The sequence below is a fragment of the Corvus hawaiiensis genome, chromosome 2 (genome assembly GCF_020740725.1).
Source record: "Corvus hawaiiensis isolate bCorHaw1 chromosome 2, bCorHaw1.pri.cur, whole genome shotgun sequence".
Taxonomy (NCBI): Eukaryota; Metazoa; Chordata; class Aves; order Passeriformes; family Corvidae; genus Corvus; species Corvus hawaiiensis.
The window spans coordinates 83914631-83938294 of NC_063214.1; the positions used below are offsets into that span (position 1 = coordinate 83914631).

Here is a 23664-nt window from a genome sequence, read left to right on the forward strand (position 1 = left end):
TTTCTCAGAAGCCCATTTCTGATGCCATGCTGGGATGCTAACAGATGAAGCATGTCTGGCTCCATGTCCCTTAATATTTCAACCTTTTATCTTCTGGTCCAGTGAGGAAGTGGTGCAGAACTGAAATGCCACCCATACTGTGACAATTCAATTGTTGTTTTATATTTTAAAAATGTCCTGTTGTTCATGGAAATATGACACCAACAAAAACCCAATAGGAACTAGATGGAATTATTTACTTGCGTGAATCACCAGCTTCTTTATCTGCAGCAAATCCATGTTTCTTTTGTAAATATCTGCTAGCGATGGGGCCAGTTGGATTAAAATAATTGGGGAGTTAAATTATCAACCCAGGAAAAATGCTCATTAAAAGTAGTGCAAGGCCAAAAGGAAGCCATCCAAAAATGTTGTCATTGTTCCTTAACTTTTTGTTGTATCTTAGACCACAAAATGAAGTTTGACACTAAATGACATACACTAATCCCAACAGCTTGTGTACTTTGTTTGTAAAGTTTATAAACGATATATTTTTCTCTTTTTTCACGGTTTCGGACTTTTACATTTTCATCTTGGCATTTCGAGTATGTTTGCTGCAAGTGGAAAGGATGATGGCAAAACACTTCAGAACTGCCTCCAATTATATTGACCTTGAATTATAAATCCTTTTCTGGCAGGATAAGCTGGCTACTGTTGCACCTCAACCAGGGCTGGTTGACCGAAAGCTTCTAAACATGAAGGTGAGCAATAGTGGGTGAAAAATTATAAGCATGTGCATGAACAAGGCTGAACCCATGTGTAAGTATAATTCAAGAAATATATGGTTTGATGTCCCAAGGGATTGTGTACGTCACATGTGTTCATTTGATACTGTGAGCAAGTAACGATGGGACCCTACAAAACCCCCAAAACAAAACAGGAAGAGGTGTTCGAAACAAACTCTCCATTTACAAGAATAATTCTGTATCCTTTCCTACGCTATGTAACACACAGTTGTATATCAACTCCGTGAGAAAGGAAAATTGCTTTTATATAAAATAACTGATTTTGAAATTGAAGAGCAAGAACGAACACTGTATGCTTTAAAATAAATTTGTAGTGTAAGTGTTCTTCTCAATAAAAGGGGACTGTTATTTTTCAATAGGCTTTTATTTCTAGAGTTGCTAAAACCTTTACTACTTCATTACAGTAAGAGAAAGCCAAGTGATTATTGATGTATTCCCTAATTAATAATTTTCCTCTTCCAGAACTATGTCAGCACCATCATTACTCCTATTTTAATAACAGAAGATGAAAAAATAGGCATAATTCAAAACTGCTGCTTAGTATAAAATGGACGGGGTTGTAGAAAACCAGACAAAATCAAGCAGACAAGCAGAAGTAAAATCATTAATGATTTATTCAAAAAACACCATTGATTTAATAATTTGGGGTTGAATATGGTGCATTTTGGAAGGCCCAATTAGCTGGTGGTTAGGAGGAGATAGCTGTGTGTGGAATGCCCTTGCTGAGTGCGTAAAGACAGCGGTATTTAAAGGTTAAAAAATGGATGCAGGAGAACCTGCTTGGAAACAATTCAGGGCTGAACATGCATGAGGTCAAGTGTGAAAACTGTTTCCTGCTTATTCTGTTTTTTATCTCCAAGCAGAGAAGAAATCAATAATCCCATATAGTGCACACTTCTGAATAAGAACTAGCCACCCCATTCTGAGTAGTCCATTCACATGAGCTCCATGCATTGACAGTAATAAAAAGGAAAGAAAGGACCTTTTTTCTCCATTGCCACAAATTAGGAGCAGTATTTTACCTCTTCCCCTCAGTGCTGCTTTAGACATAGGTTAGCACACGGCCATTGCACACCTGAGAGGGACACAAAAGGTAATGTACAGCTATTTGGATATAAAATGAAAATACATCACACAAATGGCTTTGACTTAAGCAGACTCTGCAGGCAAAGCTGAAACATCCCAGAATGGGCAGAATACTTACCCTAATTCATGGAGCAGCATTTTACCATTCTCTTATCCTTCTTTCCTTCTGTCTCTTTTTAAACATAGGTGATTGCCTACAGGAGCCAAGGCAGGAACTCACAGACTCCATTCCATGAGTCAGTTCCTTTCAGTGAAGATGATTTTCTTTTCTCCGTTAGCAAACATTGATTTTCCTAGTTTTGTTTCTTTGGACCTATACTCTGCAAGGCTCCGCCTGCTCCCACTGTGCTGCTGCAGATCATCAGTAACAGCAAGAAAATCTCTGACAATAATACAGGCTACTTACCTGCTGGTTTTGAGCCAGCAGAGAAAGCACAAAAGCACAAAAGAATGCAGAATAAAGATGGTCTGGTGGTTAATCCCTTCTTAAAACCTTTCTCTATTGTGATGCCAGCAGCAAAACTTGACAGTGGTCAGGCTGCAGCTGAGCAGAGACCTCTGCCTAACGCTGTGGCTGGAAGCGTAATTTCAGCTTGTGGTCTCTTGTACTTCTCCATCTGATTTACTCATCCCTTGTAAAATGTTTTAGGTAGGGACCATCTTTTCAACTGCTGTGTCACAGGGAAATGCCACACTGTGCTGCTTAAACCCAATCTAGATAAAAGAGGAGTATTTACTAATTATTGACATGTAAGGTAACGAGAAACCACATAAATATACATTCAAGACAAATGCAACAGGCAAACACAGCACTAGACGTTGAAAAACCTTAATGAATGCCCAGAGATTTCTGAACATCCTTCTGTAACAAACCCCAGGATGTTTTAATTCCATGCCATCTCACAGTCCCCTCGGCAGTGGGTGTCCTGCAGTGCAACGTGTGGGCGTCTCAGCCTCATGGGTAGCCCTGCTGCTCCCTCCAGCCTGCTGAACCACAGCCAGGGGCCCTGGCATTTCCAGAGAGCCATCTGTGCTGTTTACCTTAACCCATGTTCCTGACTTAAAACACCAGGATGTGATTGTCATGCCTGTGTCCTCATGCCCTGCAGTAACAAGGCTTAACGGGTTATTTTACCATGTGCTTTGTAGCCCCCACTGAGCAATCCAGAGGTGCTGATCTGCTTGTGTTGAAACTCGGGCTTGGCAACAGAGTGGGTGAAAATCCTGGTTTGGTGTCTTGTTTTGCAGGCAGAGCATAAACTACTTGAACTTTTTACTTTTAATTGAAGTATTTCAGGATTTAGCTACCACTGCTACAACAAAAGGCTTTTGCAGAACCATCCTTTTTCTGAGGCTTAGAAATATATGTTTAATTTCCATCCTAAATTTATTCATGGCCCCTTTTTACCCACCAGTGCTTGCACAAGCAGTGTTCATTAGTCTGAATAACAACTATTTCACAGGCTGCAGCACTGGAGGCCTGGTAGGAAGCTCCAACAGCCAGGCAGACTTGTGGGCATCCTAAATCCATTTTTCAAGGAATTCTTCAAGGCTGGAAGAACAGCTTGGTGTGAGAGCTGCATGGAAGCCAGACTCTCAGCTGGGGGGAATGCTAGCAACAGTAGGAAAGATTTCTGGATGAAAACGAATAAATGCATTGTTACACAGAATTTTACATGCAGTGGGACACAGCTTCACTTGAGAATAGAAGACAAATTTTCCTTGGCCGTTATCTATCTCCCACACCTGATGCAAAATGACTTCCAAAGGAAGAGAGAAACTCTTCAGAAGAAAGTTAAATCTTCATCTGAAGATTTAGCTACACTAACTTAGATTTTATTAAACAAAAGGAAGAACAGATTATTTCTTTAGTTTGCATGCCAGAATGCTTAACTCAGCATGGAACACTTTGCCAGTGTCCATGTGTTGTCTCAGGGGAGCGAGCCTCTTTGACAGCTTGTGCGATAAGTGAAGAAGTAATTTGTGGCTTTTTATCTGTGAACTGGTTGTGCTCATTTATAGCCCTATTGGGAGGCAACAGCCTCTCCCTCAGAACAGAACTTGCTCCCCATTGCTGTGTCCTCTCCTTCTGACCAGGGGCACTTGAGAAGCTTTCAGCTTCAAGAATCTCCAGACAATCAACAGAACCCCCATGGAGGCAGGGCACCAGCTCTCTCTTCTCAGGATAGCCATCGATTCTCAGCTGAGGAGAAAATATCTTTTTCATACATGGCTAAATCAAATAATCAAAGGCTTCCCTGGCACAAACACTGTTGATGCTAATAGCAGCAACAAGCTATGGTTTAATTGCCCCAGGCTAGGGATATTACCTTGCCTAGGTATCTCCAAAATTTAGTGTAAAGTGTCAAAGTTAAGTCACAATTTCTTATTGCTACTCCTAGATGAGTCCTGGAACTGCTACTGCCCCTTCCAAACTGGCATAAGCCTTCACAGACATGTCCTATCCATACTGGATTCACTTCCAGTTTCTTAAGTGTCCTGGATTTCTGCTTATAGCATCCAGTTTTGACTGTTTGCCTAACAAGCAACATTTTCTTACCTAAGGCTAGTCAATCACCTCTCTCCTCCTGAGAAGGAGAAAATTTTTATATCATCAGCTTTTCAAACCACATCAAGAAACTAATTTGAATATTTTATATATATATTTATTATATTTATAGAAAGTGCAAACATTTATTGTTAGCTTTGGTTTTAAAATATTGGCTTCTCGGAGTTCACTGATGACTTTCAAATAGTTGGGAGCCTGTTATGCCTCTGGCAGACATCCTGGGAAATTTATGAGTGCAACAAACCTCCTGTTCTTTGGGGGTCTTTGAATAAACCTACATGTCACCATAATGAGAACAAGCAGCAAGCTGCTGTTGGTAGTCAGGGACCTTGTAAGACTGCCCTGGGATAAGAAGTTCTGGAAGCTAATAACCTTTATAGTCTAAGTTCTGCTTTTAAAATGTAGATGAAAATAATTGTGTGTGGCTGTGAATCCAGATCAACAACAGTGAGCTATGGAAATAGATTTATGTGTGTGGGTCATTTCTCAGCTTGAGCAGGGGAAGTCAGCTGGATGATAAGTAGTTTTATTTAAATGCACATGGCAAAATTAGGAGATATTCCTGCTGAAGTCTGACTCCTAAGATTTCAGGTTCATACAGCAGATCATGTAGGGCCAGGACTGTTTTTGAGGAATGGACTGCTCGAGCTGAAGTCTAGCTAGAAATAGGACAGAATTTATGCATAGATGCAAGGCATCATTTTTTTCTGGAGTACAGAAGCTGCTTAAACTGTCATGTTTCAGGTTGCCACATATCACTGATGAACTTCTTTCAAGATGATGCATGCTGTTTATCGTATTTTGCATGTCAGATGGGGCCCATGCTGAACTCACACAATGATGTTATACTTCCTGTGGTGTTGGGGTCCCTCCCCCGCTGTGTAGCCCTGGGAGAGGGGCCCTGAGGGCACAGACACGGGGCTTCCCTGCCCCTGCTCAGCCTCGTTCCCATTGGTTGGTTTGTGTTCCCTGCGCGGGCAGAAGGACCCTTGGTCCCGTGACTGGAACAGTTCCTTGGCAGAGCTCCGGCCATGCGGCTGGAGAAATAAACATCTCTGAAACAGCTATCAAGAATCTGTCTGTCCGTATATATTTCCTTTCCACGGGACTCCTGGTTTGATATATGCGTGTTGCAGGATCCCCACTGCAACAAATGGTGGAGAATTGAGAGCAGAACGATCCCCGATCCCTAAGCGACTGATTTGTGTGAGTAAACCCTGGAAACTTTGGATTCCTCTTCTTGGTTTTGCTTTGCTATTCCATATCTAAACTATGGAGGAACCGTGGGAAGACTCTTGGCTCTCAGAGCCGCATATGGACATTTATCTTAAACTAAAAATGATTCTTGAACAACGATTTGTGAATTTTAGCTTGATTCAAGCTCAAAAAGAACTGAAACACTTCCTGGCATGGTTGTTTAAGAACTTTTTCTATGTTTCTTGGGATTTAATTCTTACCAAGGGCTTTTGGAAAACCGTTTGGACACAGTTAATATTGGAGTCAAAATATATGCCGATGGAAGAATATTTTCGTGAATATTATTTAGTTACCGAGACTGTTGAGCAATGTCAGCTGTGTCCTGGCGAAGGGAAGCGTGGCGCAGGGACCGTGCGGCCCAGGCCACGTGCACCGAGCGCTCTGCGAGCAGCAGCGAGGCAGTTCCAGCGCGCGGGCGGAGCCACGCGAGCCGCAGTGTCGGTGGCGGAGCGAGGCGCGGCGGGACCCGGCAGTGCCCGTCCGGTCCCGCGCAGTGCGTGGTGGAGCGAGCCCCGGGAACGCCCGACCGAGAGGGGCGGCGCGCGGGCGGCGGCTGGCGGCGGTGGCGGTGGAGCGGAGCCGCGCCCAGCCGAGACGTGCGCTGGAGCAGGGCGCGGGGGGGTCGTCGCTCGGGGGCCCGGCCGAGACGTGGGTGCAGCGCCCGACAGCGGCAGCGAAGCTGCGACCAGAGGAGGCGACGCACGGAGAACTGAGCGGCGTGGCCCGGCCCGGCCCGCGCAGCCCCGAACGCGACCCCGGGAAGAGCGCGCAGGCACCAGCAGCCCCGACAATTCCAACACGGGAGCGACCGAAAGAGAGAGCAAAGACGCAGCGAGACAGAAAACAGCAGCCACTCGGAAAAAGGAAAAGATCATAGCAACTAAGACCTTAGGGATAGTAAAATGGTATAATGTTAAGCAAAATTATGGTTTTATAACAAGGTGTGACAACCAGCAAGACATATTCGTGCATAGAACTGCTATTAAAAAGAATAACCCTGAAAAATGCATCCCAAGCTTGGGAGATGGAGAGGTGGTGGAATTTAATATTGTACTTGGGAGAAAAGGGTTACAAGCATCGCAGGTCACTGGGCCTGATGGTGTTCCTGTAAAAGGCAGTATATATGCAAAAAATCGTAGTCATGTTAGACAGTATCTCCATTGTAAGCCCCCCCTACAGTTTCCCTTTCCTAATCCCACCTTTCCCTTTTACCCTATGTCCTATTACCCCCAGTGTATTCCCAATCCGTTTTTTCATCCATGGTTTCCCTCACAAAACCATGCTTTTGCCAATTGTTTCCCCAAAAATCCCTTTCCAATGCCGAGTGGGGGATGAAAAGGGGGAGGGAAGAAGTTAAACCCTCTCCTGCCTCAGTTTCCCCACAAAGCATGCTCAGAGTTCTGTCTCCCTTCTGTCAGCCCTAAGATGTTCCAGAGAATCTGTTTGGACATTTAAAGACTCAGGAGGGTGGCTTGTTTTGTTTTGAAACTGTTCTTGTTATGTTTATCCAGTTGTTTTCATTCTCCTTTTATTAAAATAAAACGGGTGAGGTGTTGGGGTCCCTCCCCTGCCGTGTAGCCCTGGGAGAGGGGCCCTGAGGGCACAGACACGGGGCTTCCCTGTCCCTGCTCAGCCTCGTTCCCATTGGTTGGTTTGTGTTCCCTGCGCGGGCAGAAGGACCCTTGGTCCTGTGACTGAAACAGTTCCTGGGCAGAGCTCCGGCCATGCGGCTGGAGAAATAAACATCTCTGAAACAGCTATCAAGAATCTGTCTGTCCATATATATTTCCTTTCCACGGGACTCCTGGTTTGATATATGCGTGTTGCAGGATCCCCACTGCAACACTGTGGTGATAGGAATTGGAACTAGATGATCTTTAGGGTCCCATTTCCAACTAAACCATTCCATGATTCTGTGAGGGTCTGTCCTTGGTCTGTTGCTTAAAGGAGAAGGCCACATGGTATTTGGCTGCTGTTGAGAGAGTCGATGTCCAAGCTGAGCTTGGAACATGGGGCTGTGCCAAATATCCCAGATGTTCTGTGTGTGGGAAGACACAGGAGGAGAAAGAGCCCTAGTGGCAGAGGTTTGTGGAGTCGAAGTACCCGGGTAAGTCTCCCAGTCAGCACTGGCATTGTCTGGTAAGTAGAGACCCCCACCCAGCTGAGCTGTGTCATGTTTTCCCTCACAAACTGCAGACTACAAAGGGACAATCCTCAACCACTATACAGCCACAGATACCACCAGACTTCTGTAAGTGAAAACTTTTCCATAGATTTCCATAGCCCCTTTCTATAGCCCAGGAGTGAGTGCTGAGGTGTCTTCCAGTGCTTCAAAAGAAGCCATTTTGGTAAAACACACTTTTAGTTGAAAGTAGGCACAGTGAGCCTTCTGTTGAAGCAGGCAGGAGCAAGGCAGCAGTGGGGCTGTGAGCATTACCTAACATTTTGACAGGGCAGGAGCACTTCTGCTCAGGAATTTTGGAAAGTTCTCCTAAGCAGGCAGTATCATAAAGCCCAGTTCCTGGAGAGGCACCAGGCTGTTGAGAGGGCTGCTGAGAGTTAGCTGAAGCAGCCTTGGAGCCTGACACACATGAGCAGGGCATGGGTGTTGCTGGGGACCTTGGTTATGGCACGAGATCTGCAACACTGCCTTGTGCCAGGGGCTTTAGCAGGTGTTTCCCCCAGAGCCTGGATGCCTGACAGATGTGTGCCATGGGCTGGACACATCTCTGCAACAGCATTTTTAAAAATTCTCCACTCCTGCTGATGTCAAGGCTCTCCATGTCCACAGTGGTGTGGTCCCAGGCTTTTCTCCATAGGACTTAAAAGATTCTGGGTCTTAAAGTCCTTTGGGGAAAGATTTCCTCTTTCTTTGCATTTTAGAGCATCAAGGAGGCCTGAGCTTAGCAGAAACTGTCAAAAAAAAAGCATTGCTTTTGTGTGGCTCCCAGATAAATACAGAAAAAGTACCGTTCTTGGCAAGGAGAGCTTTCTCTGAAAACAAGGAGATGCTAAAATAATTATTATTTGAAGCCTGAAAGGCTTGACTTTGCAAATTTAGAGTAATTTTAAAGCAAATCTACTTTAAAGTTTGTTTTAACTAGATTTTTTCATCACTTATCTCAGCAAAAGAACAGTGGCCAGGGCTTTCATGTTTGGGGGCTCATATTCCATTTATGTTTACTTGTCCTTCAGTGCCCCTCATCAGTAGGAAACAGCAGTGTAAAATAAAAAAGAAACTAAAGTCTGCTTCTATGCTGCATTGTTGTTTGGTCTGTTACTAACAGAGATTCACAGGAGAAGAGTAGCAATTAAAAAACTGCTGGAGTCACTTAGGGTCAATTTTTATTATTTGTGACCCTAGGAATGAAATGCTAATTACAGGTCAATGTACCAAAGGCTTACTGCTCCCGCCAGAAAAGCCACAGCCATATTTTCACTGAGATCACACACTTTGCTGCTTCAGGGAGGCACCACACCCAAGGGGATGCAATCAATGACAGGTTGCCTCAGGTGAGCACATTAAAGCCAGAGGAAGAATTCAGCTTGGAGAGAACCAACTGCATGTGCCTGTATAAGCTGTGGTACACATCAGGTATGAAGATATTTGGGAAGAATAAGCAAGGATCCATTTGTGTTGGTGGTAGCCTGGCCAGAGGTGTTTTATGTAGTGGACAAGAAACATTTGAGACCTTCATGCCACAAACAAATACAAGGAGAAACTTGTTACTGCTCTGTTTGGCAAATGGTAAGCCATTGGTATTCCAAATCACCCAACCAGCTTCATGGCAGCTGGCTTACAAAACTCAAAAAGCAAGGTGAAGAAAGAGATGAGAAAGCACATTTCTGAAATCAGGAGGCCACACATCCAGTCCCTGAGTAGACCTTGTCAAATGTCTGTGGGTGCTGTGCAGTTTTTTTAGGCCTTTTGTTTTACTTTTATATCAGACAGATTTCTGCTGGCTAGACCTATTCTTTATTCTGTCTCATCTCAGTAAAAAGGCAAAAAGCTTTTCCACAATGTGCTATACAACATGAGAACTATTGCTCACCACAGTAGTACAACAAACTGTGCCAGAAAAGGCTTGTCTTCTACTTTATGTAGTATTTCAATATATATTAATTTAAGTCCTATGAAATATTACTATAATACAGTGGAAGTAGAAAGCAAATACTGCTAGGGGGATGGTTCTGATCAATACTGATGCATCTCCCTTGTATTGCTTACTACTTCAGAAGGCAAACAAAAAGGCACAAATACCATTAAAGAATTTTTTCCACTCAAGTATTTTAAAGTTTTTCTTGTAGCTGCTGTTACAGACCTAACCATAAAACCAGAAGATTGGCTTCACTGAGCCAATCTAAAGATCCAATATCCTGTCTTTGGCAGAGAGCAATGAGAGATGCTTGGAGAAAGAATGTAAGAAATAGCACATTTATAGAGTGATCTTTCCCCTGGTATGCACTCTCAGTTTCCAGCAATAACCATTTAAGAGTTTCCCGTGCCAGCTGTGGCATCCAGACCATCATGTTTAATGAGGAACTCCTCTCACTGGGCTGTCACCAGGTTGTTGTAATTAGGTCCTGCGTAATTCTGTGCCAGCTGGAGCTGGGCAGAGTCCAGATGGCTCCTGAAAAGGGCTCCAAGGTGCAGTTCCTGGGGCAGACCTCCTGCCTGGCACCTTCCTGCAGAAGGCGGAGCTGCCACTCCCGGGGCGGTGGGTAACGGTGTGTGCCGAGACCCAGGCCAGCCTCCAACACACCCTGGCACAGGTGCTCTGCTATGCAGTGCTGTTCCTTGGGGTGAGATGGCAACTGAAGAAAAAGAGGAAGAAATATGAAATACAAGCCTTTACAGGAGCCTTCCTGAGAACTTTTACTGCTGGTAAGCTGTAATTTTGCATGTTTCAAGCAAAAGAGGTAAAACCTGTATACATTTCCCTATGGTTTACCAGTACAGTTTTCCAGGAACAGAATGGCCTTCTTTATGAAGGTGTTAAGTGACTGAATTAAGGTAATGGCCTTAAACTGAAAGAGAGTAGGTTTAGATTACATATCTGGAAGGAATTCTTTATTGTAAGGGTGATGTGGCACTGGAAGAGGTTGCCCAGAGCAGCTGTCGATGTCCCACCCCTGGAAGCATTCAAGGACACTCTGATGGACTTTGTGCAGCCTGGCCTAATGAAAGGTGTCCCTGCCCATGTCCCTTCCAAACCAAAACATGATATGATTCTATAACTCTATGATTCTTGTTTGACCCCATTGTGAAAAACAAGGGAGGAAACATGTATGACACACATAAGAGATAGCAGCAGCACCTTCAGAAGACTGTCATGTTAGAGAATTGCTGTTTTTGCTTTCAACATCTTTCACCCATTTCTCTGTAACAGAAAAGCTTTGACAGAGACCAGCTTCACTGTCTTTTCCACTATCTCAACATATCCCAGACTCATTTTCAGTGGTGCTTGTTTATCAGTCCTTCTCACCTGACTAATCTGTATGCTGACAAGCTTGTGCAGCTTCAGCCAGATTCCTTTGTTTGAGGGAGAGCACTTTTATTGAAGAGGTTTCAACCTGAAATAAAGCAGGGTGTCATGGTTCTGGTTCTTGGTACCAGTAATGCCCTTGGCTTTGAAGCAGCCTGAGATACCTGATACACCATCATCTACAAGAGGAAATGTTTTTCCTTTGTGCTCTAAGGAATTCATTCTCCCTCTGACTATTAATTTTGCAGTGTACTATGCACTCGCTTGCAGGTGTTAGTGAAGATAATTTTTGGGCCAGTTAAAGCTCTGACTTGGCACAGAGATCATATAGCTTTGCAGGTTGCTTTTCTCCTGCCTGGAGAACATATGTTTCCCTCTTATTTCCACACCTCACCTTTTGGGACAGCACCGCGATAAACAGTGGCATGACCTGTCTTCCTGAGCTGCTCCCTGTAATTTTAAACAGAAGCTGCTGGAGACACATCTGATACAACGATTGTCTCTGTTTACCCAGTCTTGCACTGCTGAGGTGTGAACTCACCCTTACTACCATGTGTGACTCTAGTCATTATTGTCCTATGTCCTTTGCAAATAACCCCTAAAGCCCGCTTGTTGCAGTGAGCCATGATCAACTGAATCAAGTGGACCAAAAGGTCCATTGGTTTGATGCTTCCACAGCCCAAAAGCCTTGAGCATTCAAAAGGCTGTGAAAAATATATAAATCCGTGCCTTACCATGGCTGCAGCCCTCCCCTCCCCGTATTTCTCATATTTGGCTGTCTTTCTAGAGAGTTCTATGTTCTTTGGTAGTTGATTGGCCCTTGTTACTCCTCCCTGCCTACCCTGCTCCCATTTGCTGTAATTCCTTCTCCCCTCCTTGGTAGCACCCCCTGGCTGATGTTCCATTGGTTACTGTGTGTTTTCCACACCCATGTTGTGGGGGTACTGTCAGAGACTGAAATATTATATTTTATGACTTAAAAATTTTCTTAAAGGACTTCTAAAATTGTATTACAAAAGCTGCAAAGAAGACTCCCACACCCTGAATGGGGCTCTGACTGAGGCCTGACACTGCTCGCTGATGAAGATAAGATAAAGTAACAACTCAGGGCTGGGGATATTCACTGAGCACAGGCTTAACACCTCCAAGGTGGAGACCACAGCCCCAGGGCTATCAGCTGCCAGGCTCCCACAGACCCTCGCACCAAGGGGTGGAGGGAGGAGAGGCTTTGGGTATCTGGGAAAAGCCTCTGGTCAGAGGCGCAGTGGCTGCCCATCCTCCACTGTGCAGAGGAGCCCAGCTGAGGGGTCCTCACTGGGGGGAGAAGCTTATCCACAGCAGAAGGGGGTGACATGGCCCATCACAGGGGCCCCCCTCAAAGGAGTCCCCAGCCCCTGCACCAGAACACCAGAGATGATGCAACAGACCCTCAGTGTTGCAAGGGACAGTGTCAAGCCAGCCCCTGCAAGGGGAGACACGTGGGCGTTCCCACCTGGCCCACAGTGTCTATTAATCCACGGGATTCTGCACTCTCTGGTGTGTGCTGTGGTGGGGTGTGGCGGCGTGGCCACGGCAGCGATGGGGGACCCTCACCACCAGCAGACCAAATGCAGGGGAGCAACGAGACATCATTGGGACCCTCGGATGGGTGATTGCTTCCACCTAACCCCTGTCACCTCTCCCTGTTCCCCCACCCCCCCCACACACTTCTTTTCTTTCTCTCTTTTCTCTTTCCTTCTCTTTGCCTCTTTTACTATCAAATAAAATACATCCATTTTTTGGCATCAACATCTAACCTCATTTGGTTTTAATCTCATTTCTGGGGATATTTTGAACCTTCCAGGTTCTTTCCGGTTTATGCTCAGAGACTTAGCTTGCTTTGCTTTCCTGGGTCTAAACCGGATTGTAACAGGTACAAGACCTCCTGCAAGCCTAGTTTCTTTGGCTTTCTCCATGGATTTTTCTTTCCAGTAAACCCTCTCTCCCACGAAGAAGTCCCTCTGCTTCTTTCCTACCTCCTTCGCGCACCCTCGCCACCGGTGGGCAAGGTGAACCCAACCCGAAGCTTTGCCTGCCCTCCTGCGCCGCGATCGGTTTCCGTCCTCCCCGGTCAGAGCAGGCAGAAGATTGCCCGGTGCTGGGACAGCGCGCTAGCCAGGCGGCACCGCGGCACCCACTGGTACCACAGGGACTCTTCAGTTGGGTACCCCCTTCATGGCTGCACCCACCACTACCGTGACATCCCTGGCAACTTAAGGACCAGCCCCATGCCGGCTAACTACCAGTTAGAGGTGGCAGAGGAACAGCAGACTCCTGCAAGGCCCTGCCTACTCACTTCTAAACATGGAAAGAAAAATAATGTCTGCAGGGAAGCTCTGTAAAGATTTCCCGAAAAATTATTTTATGCATCTTACATTCTGCCTTTGCTGCTGTCAATTGCACAGCTGTAGGACTTGGAGCCATTGCAGGGCTTTTCCAAGTAGACACACTCAGGAAAAAAACATCCAGACCCTCCTCAGCCTCATCTTTGTGGGTTGAGGAAAGTGAGGCACTGGAACAGGTTGCCCAGAGACATTGTGAATGCCTCATCCCTGGAAGTGTTAAAGGCTGGGTTGGATGGGGCTCTGATCAACCTCAGCTAGAGGAAGGTGTCCCTGCCCGTGTCTGGTGGGGTTGGAACTGGATTATCCTTAAGGTTCCTTTCATCCCAAATCATTCTATGATTCTATGATCTTTCTCCCCTTCATCTTTTCTCTGTGCCTTTACTGCCTCAATCTTCCCATCACTGCACAACTGTAACTTTGCTGCAGCCTGCTTGCATTTATCAACAGTATGATCACAGAAATTTCCAGCAATTCCTCCACATGGGCTGACCCTCAGCTCCTCCCTCCCAGCTAAATACTGGAAATGGAAAGAAACAATGGAAGGTTTTTACACTGGTCTGGGCTCCAGATTACATTTCCTGTTGATAGGTACCCCACTGCACACAGGAAAGAAAAATCTCTCTCTTGTTGCTTCCCCCAGCACACAGAAGCTGAGCAATGCAGGCAGTGTTTAACTGTGATGCCAAATGCAATTGACAATCACAAGAGCAAACCTGCCCTCGCTGCAAGGTAGCAGTGCCTTGTGTGCTCACAGGCTGTGGGCTGCTTCCCAGGCACCACTCTGCAGTGCACTTGCAGCAATTTTTAGACGCAGATGTGCATGGGAGTTTTCAAATGAAATTCATGCACAGTTCAAGTTGACTAATCCACTAGGTGGGAGTTTACCCAGGAAATACTTTGCTATGGCAGAAAGTCTTGTGGTTCGTGTTAGATGAGCCCTTGAGGAAGAAGCCCAGACTGTAATGTGAAGTGAAGATGTGGGCATGTAACTGAATGTGGGTGAACCACAACTGGACAAGTCACTGCACACAGCTGGGTACTGCACACATGGGGGCATCTGAAATGGAAATGAACCACGTTAGTCTAAACTGTCCATTAAGGAGGGACACCATGGGCTTACTGCAGCCGAAAGGAAACTCCATGCTGCTTTTAGTGGACATTGTGCACCATTCTGTGTTTTTTCCCCCTCTTTTACTGTAAAAATTGTTATGAAAAAAATTACCCCAAGCACTCCCTGTTTTCATGATAAAAGACACAAAGCAAGCTGTACTTTCAAATATTTCTCAGAATGATTAACTATCCATCAACAAATATAATCTGTTATGGTATTTCTCATCTAACCATAGCTTGTAAGTGAACATGTGTAGATACTTGCAGCCAGGCAAAGAAGATCCAGAAATAAAAAGCAGGCATCACTGTTCAAATTATTGAGCAGAATTTCTGTGTCCAAGAAGTGAAATATGTATTTATTTTGTGGCATAAGGCTTTTGGCATCCTTAACTATTTGTTTCTTCAGCTTTAGTATCTGGATTTTGAAAATGGTCTCACTCCTGAATTTTCCTGAGAATTGATATGCAAATTTAAACTGCATTCCATCTGACATGCAAATATCATAGTCACTGGAGACACAGAAAATGGAATCCTGTTGCTAACTCAATCTTCTATTACAACTTCTGTGCACATCATATACAAGTGGGAATTCAAATGTCATGAGTTTCCCAAAAAGTCATGCTTCCACAAAAAAATAAAGCAATTTTTCTAGAAGTACTGTAAGGTTAATGAAAGGTCCCTTGTTATATAATGATGGTAGAAATATCTTGTCACTGCAGTATCTAAATACTCTACAAACCAAAATAATTAAACCAGTATTAAAGCACTACCACAAGGAGGATCAAGCCACTTGTGTGAATGTGTGCAGAGACCAGTGTAAAGTAACGCCAGCCCTCTAGTGTTAAAAGAGTTCACATTTGTCATAGTTCTGTGATACCTCAGTAGAAGGCTCAGCTATCAGAAATCGTTGAGATGGTCTATTTTTGGCAACTCTGGCTGTCCGGCTCCAGGGGAATATAATGTTTGATTACAACTGTGGGGGATTGATCATATATTAAAACTCTGTAGTTAGACTAGCTCAGAAAACAGGTCTTAGAGATCCTACAAAAACCTTCTCCTGATGAAAAGCACTGATTTACTTGAAAGAAGAAAGGGTTTGGTGAAAGCAATCTGAGCCTAAGTCGACTGTTTGTGTCTAGATGTGTGCTTTGTTCAGCTCAGTCATTTGGGATAAGGCAAGGAATTTACTGCACCAGCCACAGTGTGAAACAAAGGATGTCCCGCGTTCTCTGTGGTGTGGCAGGAAGGCTTGTAGGAATATTGGGGGTCATAGAGCTGCTCCAAGGACTGCACGAGGTGGAGGGAATTGTACCTAATACAGACTCATCTGAAATGACTCCTTGGGGATGTCTCCTGGTGTAAATTGCCCCAAACTGCCCAACAATATCTTGGGGCAAATTGGAGTGTCACATGGCAGAGCCAGCGCTGCCCTGGCACTGGGTTCCATGGATGCTCGGGCAGCAGGGTGCAAGCTGCTCCTAGAGACAGCTTCTAGTTATCATCTCAGCTCCTGCCAGAGACCATAAAAAGGGCCTCCTCTATGCAAAGGATTTGGAACCACATAATTAAAGGTGCAGGTATTGAGAGGGCTACTGGGTAGACCTGTGGGAGCACTCTTGCCATTGGAATATAAGCAAGGTTATTTGGGTTTAAACATATAACAATGTAAATAACCTTTAAACTGAAATAAGCATTTCCACAGGTATTCAAAGTGACTTAGAGAAATCAATTTGCAATAACAGGTTAAATTTAAGCTGGTGCAACTTCCTCACGTAGATAATCCCTTACAGATACACACTGAACTGATGAATGCATATGAAGTTGAAATAAATCTATAGGCCAGCATCAGATATATATTCTTTCTATTGCTGATGCAATTAAGATGAAGGTTTTAATACCTGGATTTTTAAATCTGGAGCATTTTACAGAGCTCAGAAGAAGCAACTGGGTGAAGAGTTAAACTGGCCAAGTTCAGGGCATTGTACTTTCTGGTGTAAGAGCTGGAGCTGGCGCTGCAAGCACCTACATTTGCCACCTTCTTAATCACAGCAGCCAAACCTGTTATTGGATCACACCCTCAGGACTGTCTGCAGTGTAGGAGTGGATAAATTATACACCTAATATCACTGATCTGAAAGTGTTGGCAGGAAAGCTTAGGCAAGCCTTTCTGTGTCTGTTGGCTGCTCTTGGCTGCCCAAGCATCATGGTGACAGAGGTGTCCCTCTCCTGGCAGAGCAGCCTGAGGGGACCTGCATCTTCTCAGTGCCTGATGACATTTTTAGAGCTTTAACTCCTCCCCACTGTGGGTGCTGTGAAAAAGCGGAGTTTTGTCATGGAAGACAGAGGCACAGGCACCTATTTGCATCTGCCAGCTTTGAGGAGGAAGTTGCTTCTAACAGCTGGGTGGCCAGGGCCAGCAGTGCCTACAAGCACTTTAAAACTCACCACCAAGCATCTGGTAGCACTTGGCAGGCAGCTGAGAAGGAACTGGGGAAAGTGATTTGTTTTTTTCCTTGGTGATGTTTAGTTTTTGAAATACTTGAATTGCTTGGGAAGAAGACCCAGTGATGTCAGCAAACCAACATTTTCTCTGAACAAATTCCAGTAAATTGAGTAAAATGTTCTTTTTGTACAGTTTTTCAGCATACTGATAACTAAGGTAGTGTTGTTCTTTCTCCTGGGTGTGATTTTTCTGTATGGCAGGTAAAAAAATTCAGGAAACGTAGAATGATTTGACTTGGAAAGATCTTAAAAGATGATTAAGTTCAAGCCGCCTGTCATAGGCAGAGACACCTTCCACTAGACCAAGCTGCTGAAAGCCTCATCCAACCTGGTCTTGAAAACTCCTAGGAATGGGGAATCCGTAACTTCTCTGGGCAACCTGTTCCAGTGCCTCACCCTCACAGTAAAGCATTTCTTGCGAATATCTAATTTAAATCTACCCACTTTCAGTTTAAGGCCATTAACTGTTGTCTTGTTACTACAGGCCTTCATAAAATACTCTCTCTGTCTTACTTATCATCCTGCTTTAGGTACTGGAAGGTGCTATAAAGTCTCCCCTGAGCCTTCTCTTCTCCAGCCTGAACAGCCCCAGCTGTCTTCATAGGAGAGGTGCTCCAGCCCTCTGATCATCTTCGTGGCCCTCCTCTGGATTTGCTCCAACAGATCCATGTCTTTTTTGTGTCGGGGACCCCAGAGCTGGACACAGCATTCCAGGTGGGATCTCACCAGAGTGGAGTGGAGGGGCAGAATCACCTCCCTCTACCTGCTGGTCACACTGCATTTGATGCAGCCCAGGACATGATTTGCTTTCTGGGATGGAAGCTCACATTGCTGGGTCATGTCCAGTTTTTCAGCCAAATGAACCTTTTCCTGGGGGACTTATAAAAAATAATTGGGTGAATTTTTATGCATGATAAAAATTTTATGCATGATAAAAATTTATGGGTAACATCAGTTTTTCATAACCAAAATATCGATAATATTTAGTCAAATACAGCAAATAGGTTTTGATAAGATTTAAAAATAAAAAGTAGGGACAAAATGTGAAAGCTCTTCTTTTCAAAACAGATGCATTTGAAAAACAGAGACTTTAAGAAAAAAGTAAAATATTTTTTCGTTTTCTTAGATTGGTCAGAACAACTGAGAAGCTTGTCTTTATTTAGAAACAGAGATTTATATATTTTTAAATAGCTGCTAAAATAAAAATGGGAAAAAACCCCAAAAACTAAACCCCAATGCTCAGGTAACTACCTTTTTTTTTTTTCTTTCTTTCTTATTTTTCTCTTTCTCTTTCTTTTTCACTTTTATTTCTCCCTATTTTTAAACATGCAGTGAACAGATTCCCCAGGTGGTATGAATTTAGAAAATCTGAGAGGAGAAACTACTTGATCTGTAGAACACGTCGTTCTATGGAATAGGTGCTGAGACACAAAAGCAATACTTATTACCCTTATAAACTGGCATCATGTACATTATAGTGAAATCACACCTGTTGAATCCTGTGTTTCTTGGGAGCACATGCTGAGAATGGAGAATATGCTTAAACACTGTCCACCCTACATGATATTGGAGAGCAAAACGTAAAAGGAAACCAGGAAAACAGGGCACAAGAGACGATGTAACTAACATCCAGCTTCTCTGACAATGAACTCAAGGGCCAACTCTCTTCTTTCACCTTTGGGGGAAGATGTACTTGCCAACAGCAATCCCACCACAGTGACTTCCAGCATCTGGAGGACCCAGTTAGAACCTGACTGCCCAAGTCTCTAGGACACACTGATATCTGCCTGGTATAAACCACTTTGTTTCCAACCTTGGCAAAAGTTTCCCTGAAAAAAAGTAATTCCCACTGAGATACCGGAGGCTTGTGCCACTGGTGGTTGATGCCTGAATTCAGAAGGAAGAACAGGTTTATGTCAACAGCTCTTCAGGTTGACGGATAGTGTTTGGAGTTTTTCCTTCCTTTTCTACGTGTACTAAAGACATTTCTTTCTTTCCAGGAAGATACCCTTTTATGAAACAAACTTTTGTAGGTGCTCAGGCAATTCACCCAAATTCCCCAAGGCAGATATGCAAGTCAGGTAAAAGTATGAAACCAGTAAGGGTACTGGAATAAGCATCTGAGACAGGAACCTGTGGAAGGGGATAAAATGCCACTGCCCATACACTTAGCTCACTGATGAGTTAATAACTTCGTGCTTAGAGGTTTTTCGTTGAGAACAATGGGCAACAGCTGCTAATGGGGTCTGACACCAGCGCCCTTGCAATGAAGAGGAAGGTTAATTGAATTCTAGTGAGGCTTCCTTTGTGTTCCAGAGCGATTGGACAGACCAGGGCAGCCAACTTCCCAGCATCAGCCTATGCATTGTGGCAAGTTCATCTGTGGTGTGACTAAACTGCCTTCAATAGCAGGAATGAATTCAGCCTCTGAAAGCTAGATTCAGGGAGACTGAAATAATCCTATTGGAAATTTTGATTGACAACTCAGGGCAGTGTTTGTTTTGGCTTGTGGAAATACTGCAGAAGGAGTGGGCATTTTGGATGGGAGGTTGTTTGCTTGTCCTCCAAATTACTGTTACAACAGTGCAAACTCTTCTACTTCAGTTATTCATGGACACCCTAATCTGCATGGGCGTGTTGTGAATAAAAGAAGAGAACAAAATAGATTATTCTCACAAAGTTACTCACTTGCTCTTGGCATTTAATCTTCTCTGGCTTCTCAGAAGCTGTGATACTGGTCTTCAAATGCAGACAATACTGAATGTAATGTTATTTTGAAGATGTTTAAGCCTGATTGCACCACATTAGTCAAAACAAAGATGGTATTTTCAGCTTGTAAAAGCATACTTTATGTTTTCAGCTCTTAATTCAGTTGGATATCTTCCAAAAGCAAATGTTTTCAGATGATTAATTTCTTCATTAAAAAAGTGATTGAAATCTGATCTGACTTTGGAATGATATTGAGATACATCCTTGCTGTGTGTTTTCAGATTTCCCACAAGTAGGTTTTTATTTGAGCACTGACAATATGCACTACACTTTTTGTCCAGTGAAGCCACAAACACTTTTACAACCTGCTTCCTATGGAAAAGAGCTCCCTTAGTGGATGAAAAGAAGTCTAAACACCTTCATTTTTTCATTTGTATAGGATAACTTTGGATAGTAATATTCCTCCAGCAATTTTTTGTTTACCTTTGCTTAGGATCTTTTCTTGTTTGAACTTTTCTCTAAGGCTCTCTGGACTGACTGACTTCCTGACACACTGTTTCCTCTTTGTGTCTCTCTATTGTTGGTGCAAGCTGTTTGAACTTTCATCATCATTCTTCAGATCTCTTCTCTGCTTCTTCATCTTAATGTGCAAATGTGCATTGGTTGCTGTGCTGCAGAGTAGGACCTTATTTAGTTATGTTGGCAGTGCTGTGCTGAGGTTCTTTACCTTAAACTGGTTGCTTGTGTGCCTGTGTATATATTATTTTCACATTTTTGTAACTTTATTCCGCTTCCTATATCTGCAAAAGTAAAATGGCACCCACACACTCTCTCTCTCACATGCAGGCTCTGAAGCAAACAAAGAAAAAACTGGGTTAAATAAAAAAAAAAAAATGAACAGTCCTATTTAGTCCCATCTTTTGACTGAGACCCCTTGTGGCAGAACTGATGAGGTCAGTTGCTGGAGAAAAACAAAAGCTGTCAATTGCAAGAGTTTGAAAGCACCTCTACACAATCCTGTACAAACCACAGAGATTGTTACTGTGCAGCATTATCATGGATGAGCCAGATATAGCCAATGCAGTTACAATGAAAACCACAGGGAGGAATATTGCTTAAAGCAACTCACTTTTATTGACAGTGTACTGTAAGGCAAGGAAAAAATGTTTGCCAGATTTTTTAAAAAGAAGGCTTGCAGCAAGAGTTATCTGCAGTTCAGTGTATTATTGAACTGTCAAAGATACCATCTTTTATAAATTCAGTAATTATCTTTTTGTTATATATACAAAAGCTCAGCTTAAACAAGCACAAAACATAACACAAAGTAATGGATTTGCATATGAAGTTTTGTTGATAGTTCATAATCTAGTAAACAAGAGAATGCACACGTTCTTTTACTATAGAGTTACAGTTGACTAGATTTAAACTTAAATATACCCCAAAACACATAAACCCCCCACAAAATACAGATGTATTCAATATGACTATTTTAGAAAAAAAATCTAAACAGTGTTCAACCATACACTGGGAAAAAACATCAACAGATACCAAGAAAGCTGTATTTCATGGCCAAAACTAATTTTCAATTTTGGTGAAGACATCTGTGTGTTTTCACTGTTGTATTCTGACCACTTGAAATTAATATCTTGGCCAGATAAAAATTGCAAAACACTGGCTTTTGTCTGCTTTTGAAAGGATATATTTTTGAAGTAGTGATGTAAATAAACTGTGAGCCTCTTACAAGATCTCACATCAGGCCATGTTAGAGCAAACTATCATTTCCATAGGAAACAATGGTAACAGAAAGGTCCCAGCTATGCTATAAAACCTAGTCAGGGGCCAAGCAACAAAATCTGCAACCTCTTAGTTCTTCCCTGAGGGAAGGGCACAATTTTACCCCACATTTTTTGACAGCCTTAGATTCTGAAACTAGCAAATGTGGTTGTGTTTTGCGGCTTTCCTTCTCCACCTCCATATCTGTATAGCATTGGCCTTTCACTGGAAAAGCTTTTATGAAAGCGATAGCTGCTTTTTCACCAGCGGTAGTGTAGCACTATTGGTGGCTCACAAAACAAGTGAAGGCTAACATGTCAAATATGATGCGTCGGGATAAAAGGGACAAAAGTACTTAACCACAGCACAGTGCCATGCCTTACCTTTGCAGGGTTGTAGCATGAGCAGTAACATGGCTAAGTAAAATTCTACCTATCCAGGCAAAACTGAACGTAGTTTTGAAGACATAAAATACTATTTTGTAATTAGAATCCCCAACATGCTAATTTTTATCACAGACAAGAAGAAAATCTTACGACTACACAAGAAAAATGGGACCCAGTTAAAAGAAGAATAGTGACACCACACATGTATGTAACTGGTATATTCTGAAAATGAAGCATAAACCCATAATTTTATGTGAAAGTCTTCTGCTGGATGCTTAAATACACAGTTTTTCATGTATTTTTTTTCTTTTTTTCCCCTTGTTTTCTCTATGAAAATCAAGCTCTTTGCATAATTAACCAAACCTCAAAGATATTTACATTTTAAAAGCCAATCCTTCACCTTCTCATTTTAAAATGAGTAATCCTGTATCTTGCATATTTTAAAAAAAGGTCTGGAGAAAGCTTAGAATTGTAATTCAGTATCTGTACTTAGTAAAAATACTTCCCTTGAACATGAAGTCAGTGCTGACCTCTTCAGGTCATTTGTGAATAATAAAATCTTTCTAAAGAAATGTTACTAAATAAGAACTTAGGGAAAACACAACAAGAAGAAATACACTGCCCCTGCATTGTAAAGTGTTGCCACTTTATGGTAGAGATTGAAGAAAACCACAGAGGCGTGTATATCAAATTTTCACTATGATTCTACAGAACACATGAAATCTTTCAACACTCTGTCTGCTAAAGGCAATATAGTCTTTCTGGCTTTTTTAGTACTGCTATAGTATACAGATTTCTTAGAGTACAGTTAGTACCTATAAAGGTCAATTCTAACACAGAAGTGTGTGCTACGCTTCATATGGCAGGAGGATAAGCATAAGAGAAAATTGATGACATTGATTTTAAATAAATCACACATTGCACAGCATCTTTAATTCTAAACATAGAAAATTAGACTGTAGTATGACTTAAATGTTTGTCAGATATCAAGAAGGTCCTCTCCACTCTCATCACTCTCCACAGTTAATTGTCTTGTCCACCATTTCTTGACTTCTGATCCACAGGAAGCAGCATCAGACATGGGATTCATTTTGCATGCAACAGATTTCACAGTTGAACGTCCACCAAAACGGAGGTTGACTGAAGACACTGAATGGCTTATTGGTTTGGGGGCTAGGAAATTAAACACAAAGTTCTGTATTAGAGTTGACCTTCTTCTTGAACATTTTTGCTTAGAATCCAGGTATACAGAACTAGCAGGACTACGGCACCTTTAAACTGATTTAGTTCAGAAAGAGTAGGGCTCTGTTCTAATGTGGTGGTGGTGGTGGTTTTTTTTAGTTTTTTTTATTGTTTTGTTTTGTTTGTTTGTTTTCCCAGCTCCAGATGTTCACACTGCTCCCACTAATCTGCTGGTAGAGCAGTTTAACTGAGCAGTGTCTCATTTCTTTCTGCTGGCATAACTGATGCAAGATATCTCTTCTTATCCAGCTATTTGCAACCTAAATGATTTAGGCAGTACTTACATGAGCTAACCTGCTGTCAAAATGGTGACAGTATTAATGTGAGGAAGGGGGGGGGTGGGGGAGGTGCTTTTAGAAGTGGGAGCTACGTCTAGAA

The 23664-nt window shown here is 43.1% G+C and overlaps 1 protein-coding gene across 6 annotated transcripts in view; it reads right to left on the reverse strand.

Annotated features, from left to right (window-relative positions):
• Positions 1–21000: 21000 nt before the first annotated feature.
• Positions 21001–23664, reverse strand: part of NALCN (sodium leak channel, non-selective) — a 240299-nt gene continuing 237635 nt past the window's right edge. For all 6 annotated transcript variants that reach the window (XM_048295894.1, XM_048295893.1, XM_048295892.1 and 3 more), the window contains one exon: positions 21001–23217. In XM_048295894.1, the coding sequence (XP_048151851.1) occupies positions 23024–23217 (194 nt within the window). In that variant the 3' untranslated portion in view covers positions 21001–23023. The remainder of the gene's footprint in view (positions 23218–23664) is intronic.